A 22586-nucleotide genomic window follows, 5' to 3' on the forward strand; every position below is an offset into this window, starting at 1 on the left:
CTGGACACCAGTAAAAAAAAAAAAGTCTCTAAGCTCAATACTCAAGAAGATAAAAAGAAATATTGATTGTGCCATACAGAAAAGCATTCTCACATTTGCTATATTTTTGTAATAATATAAGGAAATTTTGTACAGGTATATAGGGAAGGATTATCAAATGTCAGCTTGCATTTCAAATTATTCTTTGGAAATTGATTGCAATTACAGAAAATATTTCTGCCTATAATAAGAAATTGATGGATATTTTACAATTCTTGGCCTTAAAGCTCATCCCTAATACATACTTTGTGGAATGTAGTATATTGTATAAATATGAAGCTGTTATAGCCAAAACTTAGAACATTTCAGAAAATCCAGAGGCCTGTAGATTATTTCAGCAGTTATGTTAAGACTGCCTGTATTGCTGCAAAGTCATTTGCCTGTGGAATTTCCACCAATTTTCAAAGTAGACTTAAAACACAAGAAAACTACCTGCATATATGTTTGTATATGGCCACATGTAATTTTACCATAGTAATTATAACCTGTGCATATTAGTACAAACATATTATACAATGGGGCATATTTTTATTCTTACGCGCGCGGGGTACATTTGTGCGCGCTACCCTGGTGAGCACAAATGTACACCCGAATTTATAACATGCGCGCATGTTATAAAATCAGGGGTCAGCGCGCAAGGGGGTGCACACTTGTACACCTTGCACGTGCTGAGCCCAAGGGGAGCCCCGATGGCTTTCCCCGTTCCCTCCAAGGCTGATTTCGGAGCGGCCTTGGAGGGCACTTTTTTCGATCCCCCCCACCTTCCCCTCCCTTCCCCTATCTAGCCCACCCCCCAGCCCGAACTAAATCCCCCCTACATTTGTTTCTGAAGTTGCATAAAATTTATAAAATGTTATAAAATTCGGGGTTGGCACGCGCAAGGTGCACACTAGTGCACCTTGCGCGCGCTGAGCCCTAGGCGGGCCCCAATGGCTTTCCCCGTTCCCTCCGAGGCCACTCCTAAATCGGAGTGGCCTCGGAGGGAACTTTCCTTCCCCCCCCCCCCACCTTTATTTCATAAGTTGCGCCTACCTCCAGGCAGGCATAGATTGCGCGCACCAGCCAAGTGGTCCTATGGAGGCCTCTGGCCATGCCCCCGCCCAGCCCCGGACCGCCCACACTCTGCCCCTTTTTCAAGCCCTGGACATACGAGCGTCCAGGGGCTTTGCACATGTCACTGGGCCTATGCAAAATAGGCTCGGCATGCGTAACCCCCCTACGTGCCTAAATCTAGCTGGATTTAGGCGCGTAGGGCTTTTAAAATCTGCCCCCATATGTGTGCATGTATATTTATACACAAATACATGTAATGCATTAAACCATGTATATCAATACATGCACACTTTTCCTACCTATTCACACTTTTCCTACCTATGCACACTTTTCCTACCTATTCTAGAAATGTACACGCGTATATTTTACATGTCACTAAGTTATGAGTTACATAAATCTCAATTTACACATGTAAGTCGACCAATTTTAAAATGTGCAGGCATCAAGGAATTTAACAAGTTTATCAGTTAGTACATCAGATTGCAAGTCCTTCTCCAGGTTTTGAAGACTTTTCTCATTCTTCAGCCTGAACTTCCCCAGTCTACCCAGCCCTCCCACCCAGTCAGTACTACATAATAAACACATTTAATGTCACTTATGCCAGATAATTAGCAGGTGTAAAAATATGCAAGTAAATTACCAAATGTACACGGGTCTTTTAAAATAGAAACTTATGTGTGTGTTAGCCGCACACCTGAATGCCCTTAGACTTCCCCTTTTTTTACATGTCCATATGTTGCATGCAAAAGTGAAAATACATGTGTATTTGTGACTTTTAGAAAATAGGGAATACGTCAGTAGAGCCTACTTATGCGCATATATGGTCATTTTAATGCATGTAATGATTCAAAAATTCACCTCTATTGTAATAGTATCATTCCAGATGAGTGAATGTTATGTTCACCAAATGTAAATTGTATATAAAAATTCTTATGCATTCAATAAAAAATAAATGAACATACTAATAAAAGATGTATGGGGGTTTATGGAAACATTTTTCTCAATTTCCATGAGCAGATGAAGATTGGCACTGAGTAACATAAGTCAAGAAAGAATTAGGTTAAATATTATGAATAATAACAATAGTAACTGAGTAAAAACATCTGCTTCCTCTGCAGGCCTGTTCTTGCATTGTGCCGGTTAAACAGACAAAACTTGGTTCAATAAATATTTGGGGGAAACTTTCAAACAGCCCTTATAAAGTTGAAACAGACAACATAAATTGTACCAATTTTCAAAGTGAACTTACATGCATAAGTTCACTTTGAAAATTATTCCACTAAATCTACATACACAAGTTACACTTGCTAAAATGTCCACACAAATTTTCTCTGAAAATGTACACACTTAGGGGCTAATGCAATAAGGGGCGGATTTTAAGAGCCCTGCTCGCGTAAATCCGCCCGGATTTACGCGAGCAGGGCCCTGCGCGCCGGAGCGCCTATTTTACATAGGCCTACCGGCGCGCGCAGAGCCCCGGGACTCGCGTAAGTCCCGGGGTTCTCCGAGGGGGGCGTGTCGGGGGCGGTCCCGGTTGTCGCGGCGTTTTCAGGGCGTGTCGGCAGCAGGTACAGGGCGGGTACGGGGGCGTGGCTACGGCCCGGGGCGGTCCGGGGGCGTGGCCGCGCCCTCTGTACCCGCCCCCAGGTCGCGGCCCGGCGCGCAAGAGGCCCGCTGGTGCGCGGGGATTTACGCCTCCCTCTGGGAGGCGTAAATCCCCCGACAAAGGTAAGGTGGGGGCTTAGACAGGGCCGGGTGGGTGGGTTAGGTAGGGGAAGGGAGGGGAAGGTGAGGGGAGGGCAAAAGGAAGTTCCCTCCGAGGCCGCTCCGATTTCGGAGCGGCCTCGGAGGGAACGGGGGTAGGCTGCGCGGCATGGCGCGCGCCGGCTATACAAAATCGATAGCCTTGCGAGCGCCGATCCAGGTTTTTAGCAGATACGCGCGGCTCCGCGCGTATCTACTAAAATCCAGCGTACTTTTGTTTGCGCCTGGAGCGCAAACAAAAGTAGGCCTATTCGCGGAGTATGAAAATCCGCCCCTAAATGTGCACAGAAAATGGGTGTTCAGTGTTGAGTGCCTGTTTTCCTAACACATGGCCTGGGCCACCTATCCAATATTAAAATGAGGGGTCATGCTAAAAAGGAGGTGCTAGGGACAAACGTGTATCCCTCGTGGCACCTCTGAATCGGGTGCACAGGAGAGGTGGCTGTCAAGTGGTTTGTCAAGCTAGTTGGGAAAACAGATGCTCAATCTACGCGTGTCCATTTTCACCTGCTACTGGAATATACACCACAAGATACACGACCTAAACCGTATCTTGTGTGTGTATTGGACATCCAAAATTTTTTTTCTCAAAGAATTTTTTTTTTTTTTTTAAATACTGCTTTATTTGGTTCCTCCTACATAGTATCGCTATAATACTATTAGGAGGAATCTCAGAAAGCAGGATATTTCTTTTTTTTTCAATGCACCCTTGAACGTGGCATACCTTTTCACCAGCCCGGGCTGGCATAAAATGTGCCGCATTACAAGGGCACATTGGCCGCATGAAAAATGTATTGGATCGCGGGGGTTAGCTAATAGCCTCAGCTACATGGATTTCTTTGTGATGAGCGAAGGAGATTCGGACATGCATTTTGGATGTGTGTCTAAAACCGTGAGTCCAATTGCATGTTAGGCCGCGCATGGCAGCTAGCGCACTGTATTGAATCGGCCCCTTACTTTTCAAAATCCAAAAATATGCACGTAAGTCCGAGCTCCTCCCCAACTCTGCCCACAGGAACACCTCCACTCAGTGCAGATAAAACTATGTATGAATGTGAAATATGTGCATAAGTTTACTCATATATTGGTCAGTCAGTTTTGTAAAAGTCCATTTGTGCACTTAAAAAACTATTTTACCTGCAGAAGTCCCTTTGAACATTTCCCTTTTGAATACTAAGCATTGTGGGAAAGCCAAATATTTCTTACATCATTTATTTTTTTATTTTATTTATTTGTTGATTTTTATATACCGACATTCGTCGGAACATCATACCGGTTTACATTGTAACAAAATAACAAGAGAGAAAAATTCAATAAACAGGGAAAGGGAAGGGGGGGAGCAGTAATGAAGGAGGAGAGAGGACAGCAATAGGAAGGATAGGGAAAGAGAGAAATTTGATAGGAACATTTGAAGAAAATAAATTAACAATAGACAATATGTACAGGTGGGCTGGTAGGTACCAGACCAGTGATGGCAGGACAGGGAGAGGTGGGGGTTAAGTTCAGTTACACAATTACTAAGTATCACTTCAGAAGCTACTCCAATAAAAATTGATTAATTGTTTTCTGAGGTGAGACTTTACAGGGAACAGAATCAGGTATAGTACAGTGTAACAGATCATCCACAGTGTGGAGAACAGCTATAATAATAAATTACTAAATAGGTATGTGCAGGGATATTTTTTCAGTTTGTTTCATTTTATTCATTTTTGAAACATTTTTTGTTTTTGTTTTTCTATTTTGTGGGATTTTTTCTTCATTTTGGAAAATAGTGTATGCTATTTTCTGAAATGAGTAAACCTCAAAATGTTGAGATTTTCTGCGGAATTGTGCATTTATTTCAGGGTAAAATGAACCAAAACAAAAATGCCTGATTCAGTTCAGCTTACCATTTGTTTTGAAACGAATGCACATCTCTCCTAAATAGGATGCGTTTTCAAAATAAGTTGCGAGACACTGGATCTGATCCTAAGAGAGATGAAATTGAGCAAAACTATAAAAGAAAATAATTTAAAAAAACAATTGGAAGACTTAAAAGATATGTGAGATTTTGCATATATGATCTAATCACATAAGCCGTTTCTACCAGTCCTTTAAGGTTCAAAGCAGAAAGGTTCAAAGCAGAAAGTACAGAAAATATGTTTTAATTGCACAAGTTCGTAAAACGTTGTGGGATCCAATTAAGCAAGGGATAATTTTCTATTCTAAGTCAAATTATCAACAGTTAAGTATGCCCTAAAGGCCAGATTTTAATTCCCCCCCCCCCCCCCCCCTGTGCATAAAAAATGGCTTTTACATGCGTGGCTGGGACAGTGCCATTCCTTGCTTTCCTGCAGCCTCACGCGCCAGCCAGGCTGCCAGCATGCACAAGTTACTTCAGGTTGTGCCATGAAGTAACTTGCAAAATAAAAAGTATTAAAAAAATAAGGGTTTTAGAGGAGGGGGAGGAAGGGGAAGAGAGGTTAGAGTAGGGGGTAGGAAAGTTCTCTCCCAGTCCACTCCTAAATTGGAGCGGACTGAGAGGGAACAGGGGGAGCCCCGATCTTGTTGCCGCAAGAATTAGCTTTATTCTACCCCCCCTTTGCATGCGCTGCCCTGGATTTTATAACATGCGCGCCGGGTAGCGTGCACATGGACGTGCACACTTATTTTTTAAAAATCTATCCCTAAATTTGAGATTTATTTCCTAATGCTTTGCTTTAGTTTCCTATGCATATAGGGGTACATTTTAAAACACACCAGGCGCGAACAAAAGTACGCCGGATTTTATAACATATGCAAGTAGCCACGCATATCTTATGAAATCCGGGGTCGGCGCGTGCAAGGGGGTGCACATTTGTGCAACTTGCGCGTGCCAAGCCCTGCGTGCGCTGCCCGTTCCCTCCGAGGCCGCTCCGAAATCGGAGCGGCCTCGGAGGGAACTTTCCTTCCGCCTCCCCCCACCTTCCCCTCCCTTCCCCTACCTAATCCACCCCCCCGGCCCTATCTAAACCCCCCCCCACCTCTGTCACACAAGTTACACCTGCTCGAAGCAGGCGTAACTTTGCGTGCACCGGGCCAGCTGCCGCGTGCCAAGTTCTGGTCCGGGGGCTGGTCTGGAGGCCGCGGCCATGCCCCCGGAATGCCCCCAGTCCGAAACCATGCCCACGGCACTGCCCCCGGATGACGCGCCGACCGCTTCACGCCCCCTGACATGCCCGCCCCGGGACATTCGCGCGTCCCGGGGCTTTGCGCACTCCGGAAGCCTATGTAATATAGGCTAGGTGCGCGCAGGGGCGTTTTAAAAGGGTTACGCGCGTACCCCTTTTAAAATCCGTCCCATATTGCACTAAGATGATAAAGCAGGGATTCCCAACCTTTTAAGGAGCATGGATCCCATTTCATTCTCCAAAAAGTTCAAGGACCCCCACATGCTTCACTTTAATTTTTACATGCAGTTAAATGTGCTACAGTAAACTAAATAATGTAATAAATATGAACTCCAGAATGATTTGTAATCTACAGTACAGCTTGTCTCACTGAAACAAAGTTCATTGAAGAACAGAATAGCAGAACATAAATCCCTGAATAGTTTGCCATGTACTATCCATCAGTATTTTCTTTGGCCTTAGTATTATTACATTGATTTTAAGATCTTGGACATAATTCATTTCCAGATACTTCATTTTATGGTTACATATTTTACTTTATAAATTAATATAGATTTTTTTTCCAAAGGAATGCCACATCACATATCCAGAAATTTGTAATGGTAGTTTGCTGCGAATTTGGAATTTCCAGTGACCTAAAAGTTATTGTACTTGTTAGATCACAATTCTGGCATTGCAATTTTGCATTACACAAGTTCCTCCTTATAAAAGCAGTGTCTACTGATGAGAAATTTTAACTATAAGTGAAGATAAATGAAATGTGAATCCAGAGATTTCCTGAGCCAAACTTCAGAATATGTAAGCTATGAACCACAAGCATAGTGATCAATCACTTATTTTTTTTCTCTTTAGCAAATTGGAGCTCTCCAGAATGTTGGACTGTTCATTATAGGGTGAATATTAAAAGCCCTATGCATGCATTAATTAGGGGATCCGTGAATATGTCGGGCTTGCTCACCAAGTGGATTTTAAAAACTGACCAGATATGCACATAAATGCCGCTGCATGCACATCTCAGAAGTTTTCAAAAAGGAGTGGGGCATGGGCGTGGTTTAAATGTGGCATGGGCATTTTGGGGCTGGAACCTAAAATGTGCACATAAATACTTAAGCGCACATATTAAAATTATGTCAGAAAGTACTTGCGAGCGTACTTGCAATCACCATTTTGCTAACACCTCTGCCAGACCCTCCACCACTTAACCCTGACCCCCCGTCACTTAACTCAGACTGCCCACTGTATACCACCTGTAGGGATAAGTCAGTCACCCTAAAAGGAGTATGCAGCTGAACCAAACTTTGCAGGCCTGAGCAATGCAAGATGGAAGTCAAGCCACCTGATAGCCTCTGCATTTTTTATGTGAATGAATGTGAGAACTACACTGAGGAGATGAAGCTGCTTTTCTTTTATTGCGCAGTCTGTCTTCACCTCACAGTACGCATGTGCATGCTACTTCCATGCATATATTATGATTTTATGAGTGTAATCACTGTATAACTCTTTGGAAATTACCCCTTTGAATTCTAATATATTATCTTGTTCTTAGTAGTCTACCTAGTATTAATTTTTTTTGTTATATCTAGTTTATTTATTTTATTTATTTAAAATCTTTTCTATACCGTCGCTAAGTTAAATACCATCGCAACAGTTTACATGTTGGCACTTAAATTAAGGTGAGTGAGTGCGTACTATGTACATTCTAACAGGTGCCACAAAAGGTTCGGTTACAATATATCAAAAGAACTAGTAGTCAATTGAAAAGTGAAGTAGGTCATGCCCAGGTGTGCCTGTACGGTACTAATCACTGGTAAAATTCTTATTCTCTGTATTTTACAACTATGTTTGTGGTGATTATAGCGTTGCACAATCTGAGAGTAGTGCAGTGTGTAGATGCTCTTCTGCCTATTCCCGTATTTTTTTCTATTCTCCGGTCTCTTTATAGTATGCTTGTTTAAAAAGCCATGTTTTTAAACTTTTCTTAAAGGTTTTGAGATCACTTTGTAATCTGATCTCTACCGGCATTGCTTCCAGAGGGTGGAGCCTGCTAAGGATAGAGCCCTCTCTCTCACCTGTGTTAGTTTTGCTGTCTTTACTGAAGGAATGGTTAAGAGTGCTTTATTCGCTGAACGAAGATTTCTCTGTGGGACGTGTACTCTTAGTGCTGTGTTTAACCAGTCATCTTTTTCATCATGTATTAGTTTATATATGGTACATAAGGCTTTGTATTTTATTCTTTGTTCAATGGGCAACCAATGTAATTCCGCTAGGGTTTCAGTTATATGGTCTCTCCTTCTTTTTCTGGTTAGTATTCTCGCTGCTGTGTTTTGAAGTATTTGTAGGGGTCTTAGAGTTGTACTTGGAAGTCCTAGTAAAAGTGCATTACAGTAGTTCGTGCTGGAGAAAACTAGAGCCTGAAGTACTGTTCTGAAATTAGTTGGTGTTAGTAGTGGTTTTAATTTTCTGAGGATCATGAGTTTTGCATAGCCTTCTTTTACTTTTAGCGATATGTGTTGTTTTAGATTTATTTCTGGGTCCATTATTATTCCAAGGTTCCGTACTTTTTCGGCTAGTTCAATCTAGTTAAAGGCAGAATTTAATGTGTTTTCTGTACAAGACTTTATTGCATGGCTTATATTAGAAAAATAAAATAAATAACAAATGTAAAAACTTTTTTGCCAGAAACATAGGTAAGCCATTACAGAGCTGTGATGGCAAAGCTGTAGCAAAGGTGTCCAAACTGCTACTTGCCAATTCTTCTAGCATACTAAAATCTGAATTCTCAACTGAAAATGAAAGGTGTGCCCCTGCTGTTTGTACTTGCTGATCTCTGTCTTCCTGTGATATATTGATTGTCATCTTATAGGAGGGATAAGTTGAAGGTCCTGTGGGGGGAGGGGGGGAGGCGTTGGGGAAGGTGGCCAGAAAAGGACTTTTCCTAGCCCGCAGGGGCTTTATTGTTCACAAAGGAGAAAGGAGAGGTCCCAGGAGGTAGAACTACTTGTCTGGCAGTGGGGGAAGGAGTTTAAGATAGGTTGCTGGTGCATTTTGACCCTCTTTTGGTACCTTGAGGTGTCTGATATGCCTCAAACTCTGGACCTTGAATATCAAGATCCCCAAAATGCAGCAAAACTTGAACAAAATGCTTTTCTCAAAACACTTCTCTTCTCCAGGCAAATGCTGAAGCACCTCCACTTCAACTGGGCATAGGGCAAGCATCACACCTAGGCTCTCTTTCCCTCTGGCAGGGGGTTTACCTCCTGAAACTGGGATCAAGTCCAAAAATTTCCCTTCCAAAATGTCAACTTCTTCCACAAAAACGTCTTTCCATTTTATTTTGCAGGCCAGGGAGGCCTAGCAAGGGACCACTGTCAAAACACACCTTCCAACTTCTACTACTCATCTCCAACACCCTCTGCTTTTTGCACATGTTCAGTCCCAATGTATAGAGCCAAGAAGACCAATCACAGCTTGGAAGGAGATTTTCATGAATGGTTTAAAAAAAATCTGCAAGTCCCTAGTGTTGTTCAAAAGGGAAAACCACATTGGTAAGGGATCGGAATGTCCCTTGTACATAGAAAAGACAGTTCCAGCTCTATGGAGCTTTACAAGATAGACAAAACAAACACATATAACAAACAAGAGTCTGTGGGAAGTGTGCTTATTGAAAAGAAGTGTTTAGGATTTAAAAGCAGCCTCAAAAAGGTGAGTTTTTAGAGCAGACTTGAATATGGCCAGAGAAGGGAGCATGTAGCATCAAATAAGGAAGTCTATTCCTGTGTCTGTCTCTCCTGCTCCCACAGCTCCACAATCCGTCGTCCTTTCCCTCACAGTTCCTCTCAAGACCCTCACAGTAGTATTCTCTGTCTCAGCCAGTATCCCCTTTTACAACCAATCTTCCCATCTCCCAGCCAGCATTCCCTCTTCCAGCTTCTCCTCTTCTCTGCCAGCACCTCTCTCACCCCGCTCATAGCTCCTTTCCCCCTCTCTATCTCTCTTGTAGCAGCACTCCCTATCTCTACTGGCATCTCAAGGCAGACCAAAGATAGGAAGCCTGCTGTCCTACGCTGCTGCTGTTCTCTGGTCCCCCAGCAGTCCATTGGTCAGAAATTTCACAGCCAGGAGGTGACGGGAGCAGCAGCAGAGGAGACTCCTGTCTGCCCTCTCCTGTGGCCCTGCAGCAACAGAGCTCTTAGTTCCCCAGTAGGAGTACGGGAAAAAATATTGGGGTGCACAAGCAACCACAGAGCTGGCGCCTAAGGTGGAGGCTGGCATGGGGAGATGCTGAAGGAGGAAATGGAGTGCATATAAAATTTAACGCTTTGAATCCTTCAGGTTTAAATCTAACTATTGACTTGATCCCATTTCTTTAGTAGCTTTAGACTTGATTAATTGATTTGGATTACATATACAGTAAATGCTGTAACACAGGAGCACAGAATGTGATGGCAGATAAAGAAGACAACCTCACCCCAAGGCCCATCTGGATTGCACATTTTCCTTTCATGTTGTAATGCCATGGCCCATGCATGATTCTCTCACCACCCATCCCATTTTTTGCTTTTCTTTTATAGATTGTTTTTGTGGGGTATGGTTCTTGTTTCTTGCAGCTTTACCCAATTAGAATAAATTGTCTCTGTCCTCAATTTGACCTCCATCTAGTCTCCCACCTTGAGATTTGTGGTAGCTGAGATGTCTATAGAAGCCTCTTTGCTTACAGACAAGTCATCTCGGTCTTTCGGTTAAAGAAATGTCATTTTTTATGTCATTGCTGAACATCATTTTCTTCTGCTTATATAGGGAGAGGGGTTGCTGATTGAAAAGTATTTCCCTTTTCTGTTTTGTTTCTATTGAGTTGTCTAGAATTACAGAGAACTGTATTAAATTAAGTTGAAATACTAATCACTTTGAATTTCAATTTAGGATGGCAAACTTGCTTACATTTTATATACCCCTTTACTGGTTTAAAGTGGTGAACCACAGTAGAAAACACAATACAAACATTTGATAAATTAAAAAAAAAATGAACATACAAAAACAACTACAAAATAATATATCCATAGTCAACTTAATCATAATTTGTATTATGAAAAAAACTTGGATTTTTCTCATCTATTCTGGGATGTGGGTGGATGACTTGAGATTGATTGAAATAGTTATTTTATGGAAGGTTAGTGATTTTGTTTCACCTAATTTTTTAAGTCGACTGTGGATATATTCTATAGTTTTTGTATGTTAATTTTTATGTTTTTATTTAATTTATTTTTTATCATGTATTCTACTGTTCACCCTTTTGAATGGTCAAATAACCCAGGAAAGTTGTTCATAAATTTAAAAAGCATAAATATGAACGTCTCATAATTCTAGGTGTTTTCTGGCCCATTACAGGATCTAAGCTCAAAAAAGAGTCCCATCACTGCTGTAAAAGAACTAATTCAGGTTGACTGAGGAGAGATTTAAAATGCCCTTTCTATGGTCTACAGGTCCTGCAGGTCATAAGAGGGCACCAAGCCGCTGTGGTCATTTGGGCTCAATAGCTGCTCTGAAGTATGCAGTGGTTGGACTATATTTGCTGGTGTTTCTCATTCTTGTTGGAGTTTTCATCCTTGCAGGTAAAGAAATAAGTAAATTATATTTTTATTCACATTGATTAACGTGAATGCATTGTTTGTGAAAGTTGAGCAAGTCCACTGGTTTTTTTCCCACAGAACAGGTATAGCAGGAACAAAAGGAGACAGGTTAAAGAAACAAAATACTCACAGTGCCCTGCTGGAAGAAATTTCTATATACTAATGACAATCAGGGTTTACTCAGTCTCTCCTGTTCATGTATTTTCTTCTAGGGGATGCCTCATTAGGCTAGCAGTATTATCCGTATACTTTACATACTGTAAAAATGCATGTCCATTAAAGCTTTAGGGCTTGCAATGTATTCCCTTGGTACTCTAATAGTACTGGATGCCTGCAGTGCATTCGTTTTTAGCTCTTAGAACACTAGATTCATGATTGCCAATAATTCTATTATCATAGGGCCCCACTTTGAATATATTTGATTCTGGGTACCATATTTACAAAACATTCACCAGGTAGATTTAGTTCAAAGGGGAGCCACAATATCAGTTTATTTGTAAACCATGCATACAGAGACCGAAGGAGTTAGAGATACTCTCCAGAAGACAGAAAGGAAAAGTGAGATGTAATACAAACATTCTGATATCTAAAAAGCTATAATAAATTACCAGAAAGTAGGGGTGGTAGCATGATAAAGTTTTGATAAAGTTTTGTTTTTGTTTTATTTTTGTTCTAGGGGTCGGCCATTTCAGGCCCACCCTGGATCGTTATTTTTTTTTTTGTTCCAATTTTATCTTAAAAAAAAAAAACAAGAAAAAAACAGACCCCCCCACCCCCCCCAACCCTACCCATTTATTAAAAGATGGAACCCCCCCCCCCCCAGGACTCATTCAAAATGCATGGTCTAGCGGAAGGTCCAGGAGTTGACCTCCTAGGCCGGCGGCTGCCATTAGTTAAAATTGCACCAGCTGCCCTTTTGCCCTTACCATGTGACAGGTGCTAATGGTGCCTTTGGGCAGCCCTTGTCACATGGTAGGGGCAATAGACAGCTTGCACTGGTAACCCGTCACATGGTAAGGACAACTGGTGCCATTTTGACTAATGGCAGCCAATGGCTGGGAGCCAACGGCTGGTAGAAGTGGCTCCCAGGCCGATGGCTAGATCACCATGAATTTTGGGTGAGACCTGAAGGGGGTCAGAAGCGTGGGCAGGAGGGGGGGCATCCACATATATATGGGAAGGACTGGGGAGGGGGGGTTCTGGAGTTATTTATTTTTTAAACATACTTTTTAACCTCCCCCCCCCCCAAAAAAAAAGCTAGGAAAAACCACACAAAATTTTGTCAGTTTTCCTATCATTTTTTTTAATTCCCGAAATGCACAGAAATAGGAAATATCCTATAGGTATTTCTTATTTCGTTGCAAACGAATTCCCACCCCTACCTGAAAGTAGAATTTTCAATAGAATAAAAATCTCAAATATCAGGAGAGTTCATCATATGATGCTGATGAGAAGCAGGTTCAAAAGGAACATCAGAAAATATAGCGGCAATGAGAATGGTGGTGGACATCTGGAATAGATTTCCAGTGGTAGCAGCTGGAGCCATAAGAGTGGCAGAATCCAATCATACTTGGGGCAGACACAAAGGGACTTTAGTAACAGAGGGAGGAAGAAGGCCACAGATAAAGCTGCACAATAGGCAGTTATAAATGGGCAGATTGGAAGAAGTTAGTGTACCCCCGAGCAGGATGGATCCTTTACTTGGCATCCAGGGCCACGTAGAAAGAAAAGTAGAGATGGACCCTTTAAGGTGAATTTTAAAAGCCCAATGAATGCATTAATTAGGGGATGCACAAATAAATTGGCTTGTGCATGCCGAGTGCATTTTAAAAGCCACCCGAATATGTGCTTAAATGCTGCAGCATGCACAACTCAGAAGTTTTCAGAGAGGGGGATGGGCAGGGCATGGGCGTTTGGGGGCTGGAACCTAAAATGTGAGCATAAATTCTTTTGCGATCCGGCACTCCAGTGCCCCCTGCTGCATACTTTACTTCTGCTATGGATGCCATGGAAGTTATAAAATAAAGAAAACTAGGCAGATCAGTGGAGTTTTAAGGGTTGGGGCTAATCGGAGGGAAGGAAGGCTATTAAACTTGGGGAGTTTGAAAGACCTCACTCTTAAAGTTTTAGTGGCAATGGTGTCGGCGCACACCCCTTTTAAATTCCCCCTGCTTATGCGGTAGAAGCAGCATTTGCACGCATTTGTGTGCCCCTATTTAAAATTGGGCCACGTGTGCGCGCAGCCAGCCTATTTTATAACGTGCGCGCATATACACGTGTATGTTATAAAATAACCGAATCCCAGGGTGCATGTGCGTGCCCGAGCACCAGTATAAAAGTTACTGTCCCTATGCACGACATCTCAGTCTCTATACAACTCCTTCTCCCTACCGGGCAGCTTCCATCCGAGTCCAAGAGTTCCAATATGTGGGGATGAAAAATGGCTGCTATACCCTGCTTTTTTTTTTGCAATTTAAACCCTTTCTCCATCCTTTGTTCACAGCATCAATAATTATATAGTCTCTGCATCCAATAAACACGCAGCAGAGGAATGGAGGTTTATAACTTCTTTACTGATAGTTTGATTAGATGATTGAATATTTACACTTCTCTCATTCAATTGATTGGCAACAGTAGAATAAACTTGTGACTCCACTTCTTCTAGTAAAGTCTCTACTTCTGGTGGAAGTTCTATATTTACCCAGAATTATTCCTTGCATCCAATACAGATTAAAGTTAGTTTAATCTTCTTTTACCTTTCAAGTTATTGCTCTTGCCTCTTCTCACTGGAGGTGGTCAGAATATGCATTCAGTGCCAATATTTAATCAGAACTCAGTCCTAGATTTAGATTTAATACTCTTCCAGAAATACTCTTTGAATACTTTTAACTCATTATGCAGCACCTGAAGAGTACTTTACTCTCCTTCTGTTTTTATTTATTCTTTCCACTCCGTAGGTAGTAGCACTGGGTGGGTGCTTCTCACAGCTTTGTAATCTTCCCCAATAGCAACAAAGTTCTTGTCCCCTTTATGTTGTATCTTCTTTGTTTCTCCTATCAGTGCACTTTATTGGGATTCCTTGCTGTAGATGGAAATTGTAGCACCTCTGTATCTTTCTGGATGAAAGACTTCCCTCTTCCAAAGGTTTGGAATACTGACTCCCAGATTATCAGGTCCAAGTGGAAAAAAATAATAGTTGAACCCAAAGGGGAAAAATTATGCAAGAAGCAGGGAGGGTGGAATAAAACTTCCATGCCTCCAACATAAGAGAGAGCTCAAAAACAGTTAATGCAAAAATATTTTTCCTCTGCAGCAGGTCACTGTCACTGTGTATGCTCGTTAAGGGGCATATCACAAATAGGTCTTCCTTACCCCATATTCAGTCTCAAATACAGGGATGCCCCAATCCTCTGCAACAACGGGGAAGGGCTTTCACAGGGAAATCTCAAAAATTGGTTTTAAAAGAGTCCAAACAATCTTTAAAGACGGGTAGATGAGTCAACGGGAGGTTGACCTCTAAATGAGACCACCTTTACTCCTTTCTCATTAAATTAGAAAGAAAAATTAGAAGACAGGAGACAGCTTCTACTCCAAGAAAATCCAAACTAAAATCCATGAAGAAAGCAGATATTTTGAGATGAGAAACAGCTAGGACACACCATTTGCATGTTCCACATGGGGGAGCAAAACCCAAACCTCTCTCACTTATTTCTACACAACACCTCCTTTAGTAAGGGGAAACCAAAGGTCCCTTAAATAAGTGATTTCTTCTGTTCCTCTAAGGGGCAGAATGAGCCTGTTCTGGTTTTACTCTTTTTGTATTCATGGAGATATCCTGCTCCTTTTCTGAAGGAGGTCAGAACTGCAGTTCCAGGCATGCAGTAGGAAGAACCAGAACTGGTTCAGTCTGCACTTTATCTCATGGAATTATTGGCAACTCTATTTATCTTGAACAAATTTCTATGTAGGGGATATATTTTTTTCTTTTTCATTAAAGCATATTCCTTTTATTTAAACTGAAATATTTACAAAGTATATTAAATTTGATAGTACACTATACCATACATCTTCAGCTTGGCCATTTCCATACTTTAATCCCCTGATGATCTTGCTACATGAATTGCTTTCCACAGGATTCTTAACATCATTATCAGAACCATGCCAGATAATATCTTTATTGTTGGGGTATAACAAGGTTAAACATCTTATTTAATTGTAATCAAAGTACGATTAAAACTGATTTTAAAGTAGCCATCTCATCTGCTCATTTTCCCTTCCTACAACAGTAGGACATCCAGCACTGAGACCCAGGATGCCTCCTAGTCCTGGGCTCGATTGGCACCATTTTTCAAAATAGCGCTAACTTGACCTTGCCCTAGTCACAGTGCATTAAAACTTAGCTGCCCAACTCTTGATCATTCCTTAAACTTACCCAGATTCCTCCTCATCTTTTGTAACCCATCTAGAATGTTTACTCTGTTGTAGAGCTTAGTATAATCTGAAAAAAGACAAACCTTTCCTTTTAGCCTCTCTGTAATATCACGTTTGAAACTATTGAACAAAATTAGACCCAGAGCTGATATCTGAGGCACTCCTATTCCTCCTCCCTCTTCTCTGCTATCTCCCTCAGCTCCTTCACCTGTTACAGCTATGGCTGCTGTGCAACCGCCTCACCACCAGGGGTCCCTCAAGAGCAGGCTCTCCTGACTGGCCCAGTCCATCTTCCTTGTTTTCTCTATGTTCTGGACTTCCCCTTATAACCCTGCCTGGCAGTTCCCTCGGTGCTTCGGCATCGAGCTCACTTGGGCTCCCTGCTCTAGCCTTCCTTGCCTTGCTGTGCGTGTGGCCTTCGGGCCTTCTGCCCTGCTTTGCCTTGCTGTGCGTGTGGCCTTCGGGCCTTCTGCCCTGCTTTGCCTTGCCTTGTGTGTGGCCTTCGGGCCTTCTGCCTTGCCTTGCTGTGCATGTGGCCTTCGGGCCTACTGCCCTGCCTTGCCTTGCTGTGCGTGTGGCCTTTGGGCTTTCTGCCCTGTCTTGCCTTGCTGTGCGTGTGGCCTTTGGGCCCTCTGCCCTGCCATATGTGTGTGGCCTTCGGGCCCTCTGCCCTGCCGTGTGCATGTGTGGCCTTTGGGCCCTCTGCCCTGCCATGTGTGTGTGGCCTTCGGGCCCTCTGCCCTGCCGTGTGTGCATGACCTTCGGGTTCTCTGCCTTACTGTAAGGTTCCTTGACCCTGCCTGGACTCTGACTCTGCTTAACTGCCACCTGCCCTGACCCAGCCTGGACTCTGACTCTGCTTGCCTGCCCTGACCCAGCCTGGACTCTGACTCTGCTTGCCTGCCGCCTGCCCTGACCCAGCCTGGACTCTGACTCTGCTTGCCTGCCACCTGCCCTAACCCAGCCTGGACTCTGATTCTGCTTGCCTGCTGCCTGCCTAGACCCATCCTGGATTTGGACTTTGTCCCAGCAAGTACTCTGCTCCATTTACCAGCCATCACCCAGCTCCATATACTCTTGCCGCAACACTTCTCTCTCAGCCATCAGAGACTTTCCAGTTACCCCTGTCTCTCTCCACCTGGAGCCACCCTTCTGGGTGGTGTTCACGACACCGAACCAGTGCTCAGCGTAACATCACCAACTCGTACCTATCTTCTTCCAAATTCATCTTCTCTACTCTCTCTACCAGTGCCACTGGCTAGGCCTGCTGATTCAGTCCAGTAGCCATGTCCTCCTCAATAGCAGCAGCAGCCATGTCCCCGGATACTGGTCGTAGTGTTTATTGGACAGTGACAAAATTGTGGTAATTGATAGAAGATTGCTACCATCCCTTCGGCTCTTCATCACCACTGACCTAGCCCATCTTCTAAACCCACTTGTCTTTTATTTTTTTGTAACTTTTACATATGAAAAGGAAATACATGATAGAATGATACAGAACAACCAAAAGAAATAGCTATTAAACATCTCATCTTCGTAGCACCAAATCCAGGTCCACAATAATTGGAAAGGGAAAAATAAAAAGAGAAAATAAAGGGAAAAATCCAAATCTGAGGAAAAGTGCAAACACCCAATGCAAATTATTTCACCCTAACATTAGTACTAATCAGCCATTGAAATATTTGCAGGGGCCAAATAATGTTCCCTCAAAAACTTCTAATTGGAGTAGCTCATTAAAGACGCATTATGAGGAAAATTTCACAAAAACAAATCTGCACCAATTGTAGCGACCTGCTTTCACATATTCAGGAAGGCCTTCCATCTCTTCTGAATATCCAGTGAAAAATCTGGAAACAGATGAAATTTTTGAGCAAATGGTTAGTTTGAAGGTCAGGAATTCAAGAGTAATTGACAGTTATCAATGATTCCTTATATCCCATGCTGTTTCTTCCTCTTTTGCACAGCTATGACTTATACATCAGGCTAGAACATAAGAAATTTCATACTTGATCAGATCAAAGATCCATCAAGCCCAGCATTCTGTCTCCAACAATGGCCAATCCAGGTCACAAGTACCTAGCAGGATCCTAAACAATAGATCAAAGTTTACATGGCTAATAGTGATTTATGGACTTTTCCTCAGGAAATTGTCCAACCTCTTTTTAAATCCAGCTATGCTAACTGCTTTCATCACATCCTTTGGCAACAAATTCCACAGTTTAATTGTACACTGAGTGAAAAAATACTTTCTCCAATTTGTTTTACTGTTAAACATTTTTTATTGGCACAATAGAGTAAATAAGTCTAAACACAACAATGGTGCCAAAGTCTTCCAGAATTAACCCCCAATTTGTTTTAAAAGTGCTACCCATTAGCTTCATGAAGTGTTCCCTACTGGAAAGGGTAAATAATAATTTCTTATTTACCTGTTCCACACCATAGCTCCTCTCAACTGTCTCTTCCCCAGGCTGAAGAGCCCTAAGCTATTTAGCCTTTCCTCATAGGGGAATCATTCCATCTCCTTTATCATTTTGGTCACTCTTCTCTGCAGCTTTTCAAATTTCATTATGTCTTATTTGAGATAGGGAGACTAGAAATACACACGGTACTCAAGATGCAGTCATGCCATGGATTGATACAGAGGCATTATGATATATTCCATTTTATTTTCCATTCCTTTCCTTATATACCTAACATTCTATTTTCTTTTTGACCGCCACTACTCACTGAGCCAAAGATTTCAAAGTATTGTCCATTGCAACTCCAAGTTCCTTTTCTTGGGTGGTGATGCATAGTAAATGTGGCAGATCCCCCGGTCCACCATCAGATAGTGCTAGGAATTACACCAAGAAACACAGCTTAGTAAGACTTCCATTTTTCAGCCCCTCCCAACCTGGAGAGCTGTGATTGGTTATCTCAGGGTACTTAATGAGGTAATCAGTAAGAAGAGAGTGGTCATTTTTAGTTAGCCTGTGGAGAAGCAGGAGCTCTTTTGGTTCCTCTTTAAAAACTGGGCCCTCTGCACAACTGAAGGTTTTTTCTTCTGGAGGTTCCCCTCAGTACACTACCTGTCTGAGAGATCCTGCCTAAATATGGAAAAGAGAGAGATTTTTGCTGGATTCCTTTTTGGATTTTCATTCTGGGGGTAACCTTGGTCTCCTTTCAAGGGACCAGGGGCAGAAGACCTATGAGCCATCCCTCTTCTCCTTAGGGGAGGCAAGCACCACTGACAAACACTATCCAGTGTAGGATTTTTGATGGCTGGAACTTATTCTATTTTTCAGATTGAGACTGTTGTTTAAACCTTGAACCCTTTTGGAGAAGGCAACTCCCCCCAAGACCCATAAGATAAGGGCTGGAGACCTATGAATCTTTTTCTACTCCTTGGAAGAAGCAAGCACTAGTGACAGCATAATAGACACACAGAGATTTTTGAAATTAAGAAGGTATTCTAGTTTTGTTTGTGTGGGGTGGTTTGTTTTTTGTTTTAATCTACCCCTCATGTGGAACTAGGATAGCTGGTTTCCTGTTCTACAAATTTTTCCTTCTGAGAAAGAGACTGACCAAGATCATGGAGACCCCCACCTCACCCCACCATAAGATTTCCACCCCAAGGGACCAGGACACAGGCTAGGTGACCAGGAATGAACATCTGCAACTAAGGTAGGAGTTATCCATGGTCAAGGGATCCCATCACCCATAGGATTTCCTTGAACATCTAGGATAGTTTATTCACTTAGATTAAAAGTGTTAAACTAAAACCCCGGAGTAAAAGTGAAAGGACACCTACCCAGAAAAGAGAGACATCTGTAAATATCATAGCTGTATGTTCACTTATTGGATAAAGTGGATTTCATTTAACTTTAAAGAATCAGTAACTTGTATGCTAGCACCCAGTACCTTGTCCTGCCTGTTTGTCTAGGAGCAGCAATAAAGTTATTAAAGAAGATAGAGCTAGAAATACGTCACCACCTGGGCTGCAAGCTTAAACTTTCCTCCACAAAAAGGACCCAGTGTTATGGGAGTCTCAGTTTAGTGGACCCTTGGGCCGACCTGCAGGAGACTGGGAAAGATGGTCAATGTCTATAGGATGTGGCAGGCCGGGAGGCAGATGTTCAGGCTGGACGTAGAGGTGCTCTTCACCCTGAAAGCTGGTACTCCCCTGGAAGGAGCCCGTAGGAGACCAACCGCTGGGACTTAGGCGGCTTCACCCTTGGAAGCCGAACCCTGGGAGGAGCCCGTGGAGGCCCGGCCGCTGGGACTTAGGCGGTAGTGGATCAGGACTGGGAACTGGAACCAGACTAGGTCAGTACTGTAATGGGGCTCGGGTTCTGGAACCAGGCAGGAAGTGTAGCAGTGTATCTTAAGCCAGTCCTGGAGTATCTCTCCTAGCTGTCTGATTTTTATGATATCTACAATGAATATGCGTGAGAGAGACTTACATTCACTACCTCCACTGAATGCAAATATATTACATGCATATTCATTGTAGATATCCTGAAAATAATTCTGTGTAAGGGGGTACTCAAAGACCAGTTTTAGAAATACTGCAGTAAAGGAGGTATTAAGCCAAGATTTGCTCCAGTCAGTTAATATAAAATGCATTATTCCATTTTATAAAAGAGATATAGGGTGTTTTGACTAAATTCCACTTTTTAAAAATATTTCTTTGTCTATAGTATGTACTGGGCTGTATACTACAAAAATGTACTCATGCTGAATCCCAGATGATTATTTTTCTAAAAATAAATAATTGGCTAGTGTGTGAATGAATAGCTACACAGAGAAAATGACTGTTCGCTAAGAAAATCTGTATTTGATGTGCTAGGAACCACATCTGTGTTACTAAGATGTTTGAAATCCACATGACTACATTTAATGGCTAATTTTATTGGTCTTTAAGTTAGTTATGCAAAACTCCTAATATCTATGCCATGTTTCCATTATATATTTTTAATCAGTGATTAATCTGGGTGTAACCCAAGATAATATAATATGCAAAACATGAGTAAATACTGAGCCAAGTAATTGTATTAATCCTTAACATGTTTTAGCTATGAATAAAAGCTGTAGAACACATTAGATTGATGACTTTTTATGGATTGTTCAGCTGTTCGACAAAATATAATTACAATGTGGTTTAAAACCCTAATTAACCAGAAAGATCCTCAGTAATGTGCAAACTAATCAGATTACAATGCATAATTGGCTGTACTCGTAATGAAAGACTTCTGTATTTTTAGTGCCATTGATCTTAACAAAGAAGACCTTTAAAACATCAAAAAATCAATGAGCCTTGCAGTTGTCAGCTAGAAGATAATTGTGCTCAATCAAACTTTTCAGGTTTATTACATGAGTACTGGGAACTAGTCATTTGAAGTAATTGTCCCATGGAGCCTTCAAGTTAAGGAGAATAATTTTTGTGACCTCAACTGCTGCAGTATTATTTTTAATGCATCCAAAATACATATACTAGCAATCTCAAAAACATTCAAGTGAAGATGTTTATAAATTTAATGGTTAAAGGTTAAAATATAGATGTTCTTCCAAATTTTCCTTTACAACCTTTAATATATTAATGGATCCTTAAGATATCTTTAAATGATAATAAAAGCAGTATCATTTGCTATTGGATTAATATTTATAATATTATAATATAATATTAATATAATATTAATATTCTAATATTAATATAATATAATTAATATAATTATATATATTAATTATATTATATATATATAATATATATTATATTAATATAAATTAATATAATATCAATATTAATATTATAATATTATATTAATATTGGACTAATATTAATATAGGATTAATATTTCATCCTTAACTGCTCAGTTATCATGCTCTAATCCTTTCCTCAGTTATATCAACCTTGTTGTAATGTAACTTTATGACCTCTTTGCACTTGTTAATGTTCCGTTTTTCATTTTACAACCCCCTGTTATCTGTAAACCAGCATGATGTGATCATGAATGCTGGTATAGAAAAACTCTAAATAAATAAATAAATATTGTCAGGATTAGTGGGGAATCAGACCTGCAGCCCCTTCTGTTTAAGGGCAGGGGATCCTGCAGTGGAGCCACAGGTACTCTAAATCACCAATAACCCTTCAGAAAATACTAAGCGAAGCAAAGTGAGGGAGACCCATCTCCAGAAGCTCCCTATTGTGAACCAATTAGAGGGCTGTATATAAGGAGCTCTAGCCTGATACACCTTTGCTGGTGTAACAGTTCATACAGTTCGCTCTGTGACATACTGTTGTCCGGCAGTGTTCCTGTGATTCCTGGTTCCTGCTTCAGTCCTGTGTCCTTGGCTACACTCTTGCATCCTGCTCTAGTCTTCAGCTATGCTCCTGCCTCCTGTTCTGGTCTTGTTCTTTGGTCCTTCCTGGTTCCTGCTTCCAGTTGGGAAGTCCTGGCAGCTGTCTACATTCAAGGGCTCTTCAGGCAGGGAGTGGCGGCTGCTTCAGGCAGAAGACTGCAGTTCTGGAGTACCTGGCCTCTTC

At 41.7% G+C, this 22586-nt stretch overlaps 1 protein-coding gene across 1 annotated transcript in view; it reads left to right on the top strand.

Annotated features, from left to right (window-relative positions):
- Positions 1 to 22586, top strand: part of SCARA5 (scavenger receptor class A member 5) — a 590798-nt gene that overhangs the window by 87891 nt on the left and 480321 nt on the right. Inside the window, exon 3 of the mRNA XM_029596225.1 lies at positions 11486 to 11614. Coding sequence (XP_029452085.1) covers positions 11486 to 11614 — 129 coding nt within the window. The remainder of the gene's footprint in view (positions 1 to 11485; positions 11615 to 22586) is intronic.

Source organism: Rhinatrema bivittatum, chromosome 3, assembly GCF_901001135.1.
Source record: "Rhinatrema bivittatum chromosome 3, aRhiBiv1.1, whole genome shotgun sequence".
In the NCBI taxonomy this organism is placed as follows: domain Eukaryota; kingdom Metazoa; phylum Chordata; class Amphibia; order Gymnophiona; family Rhinatrematidae; genus Rhinatrema; species Rhinatrema bivittatum.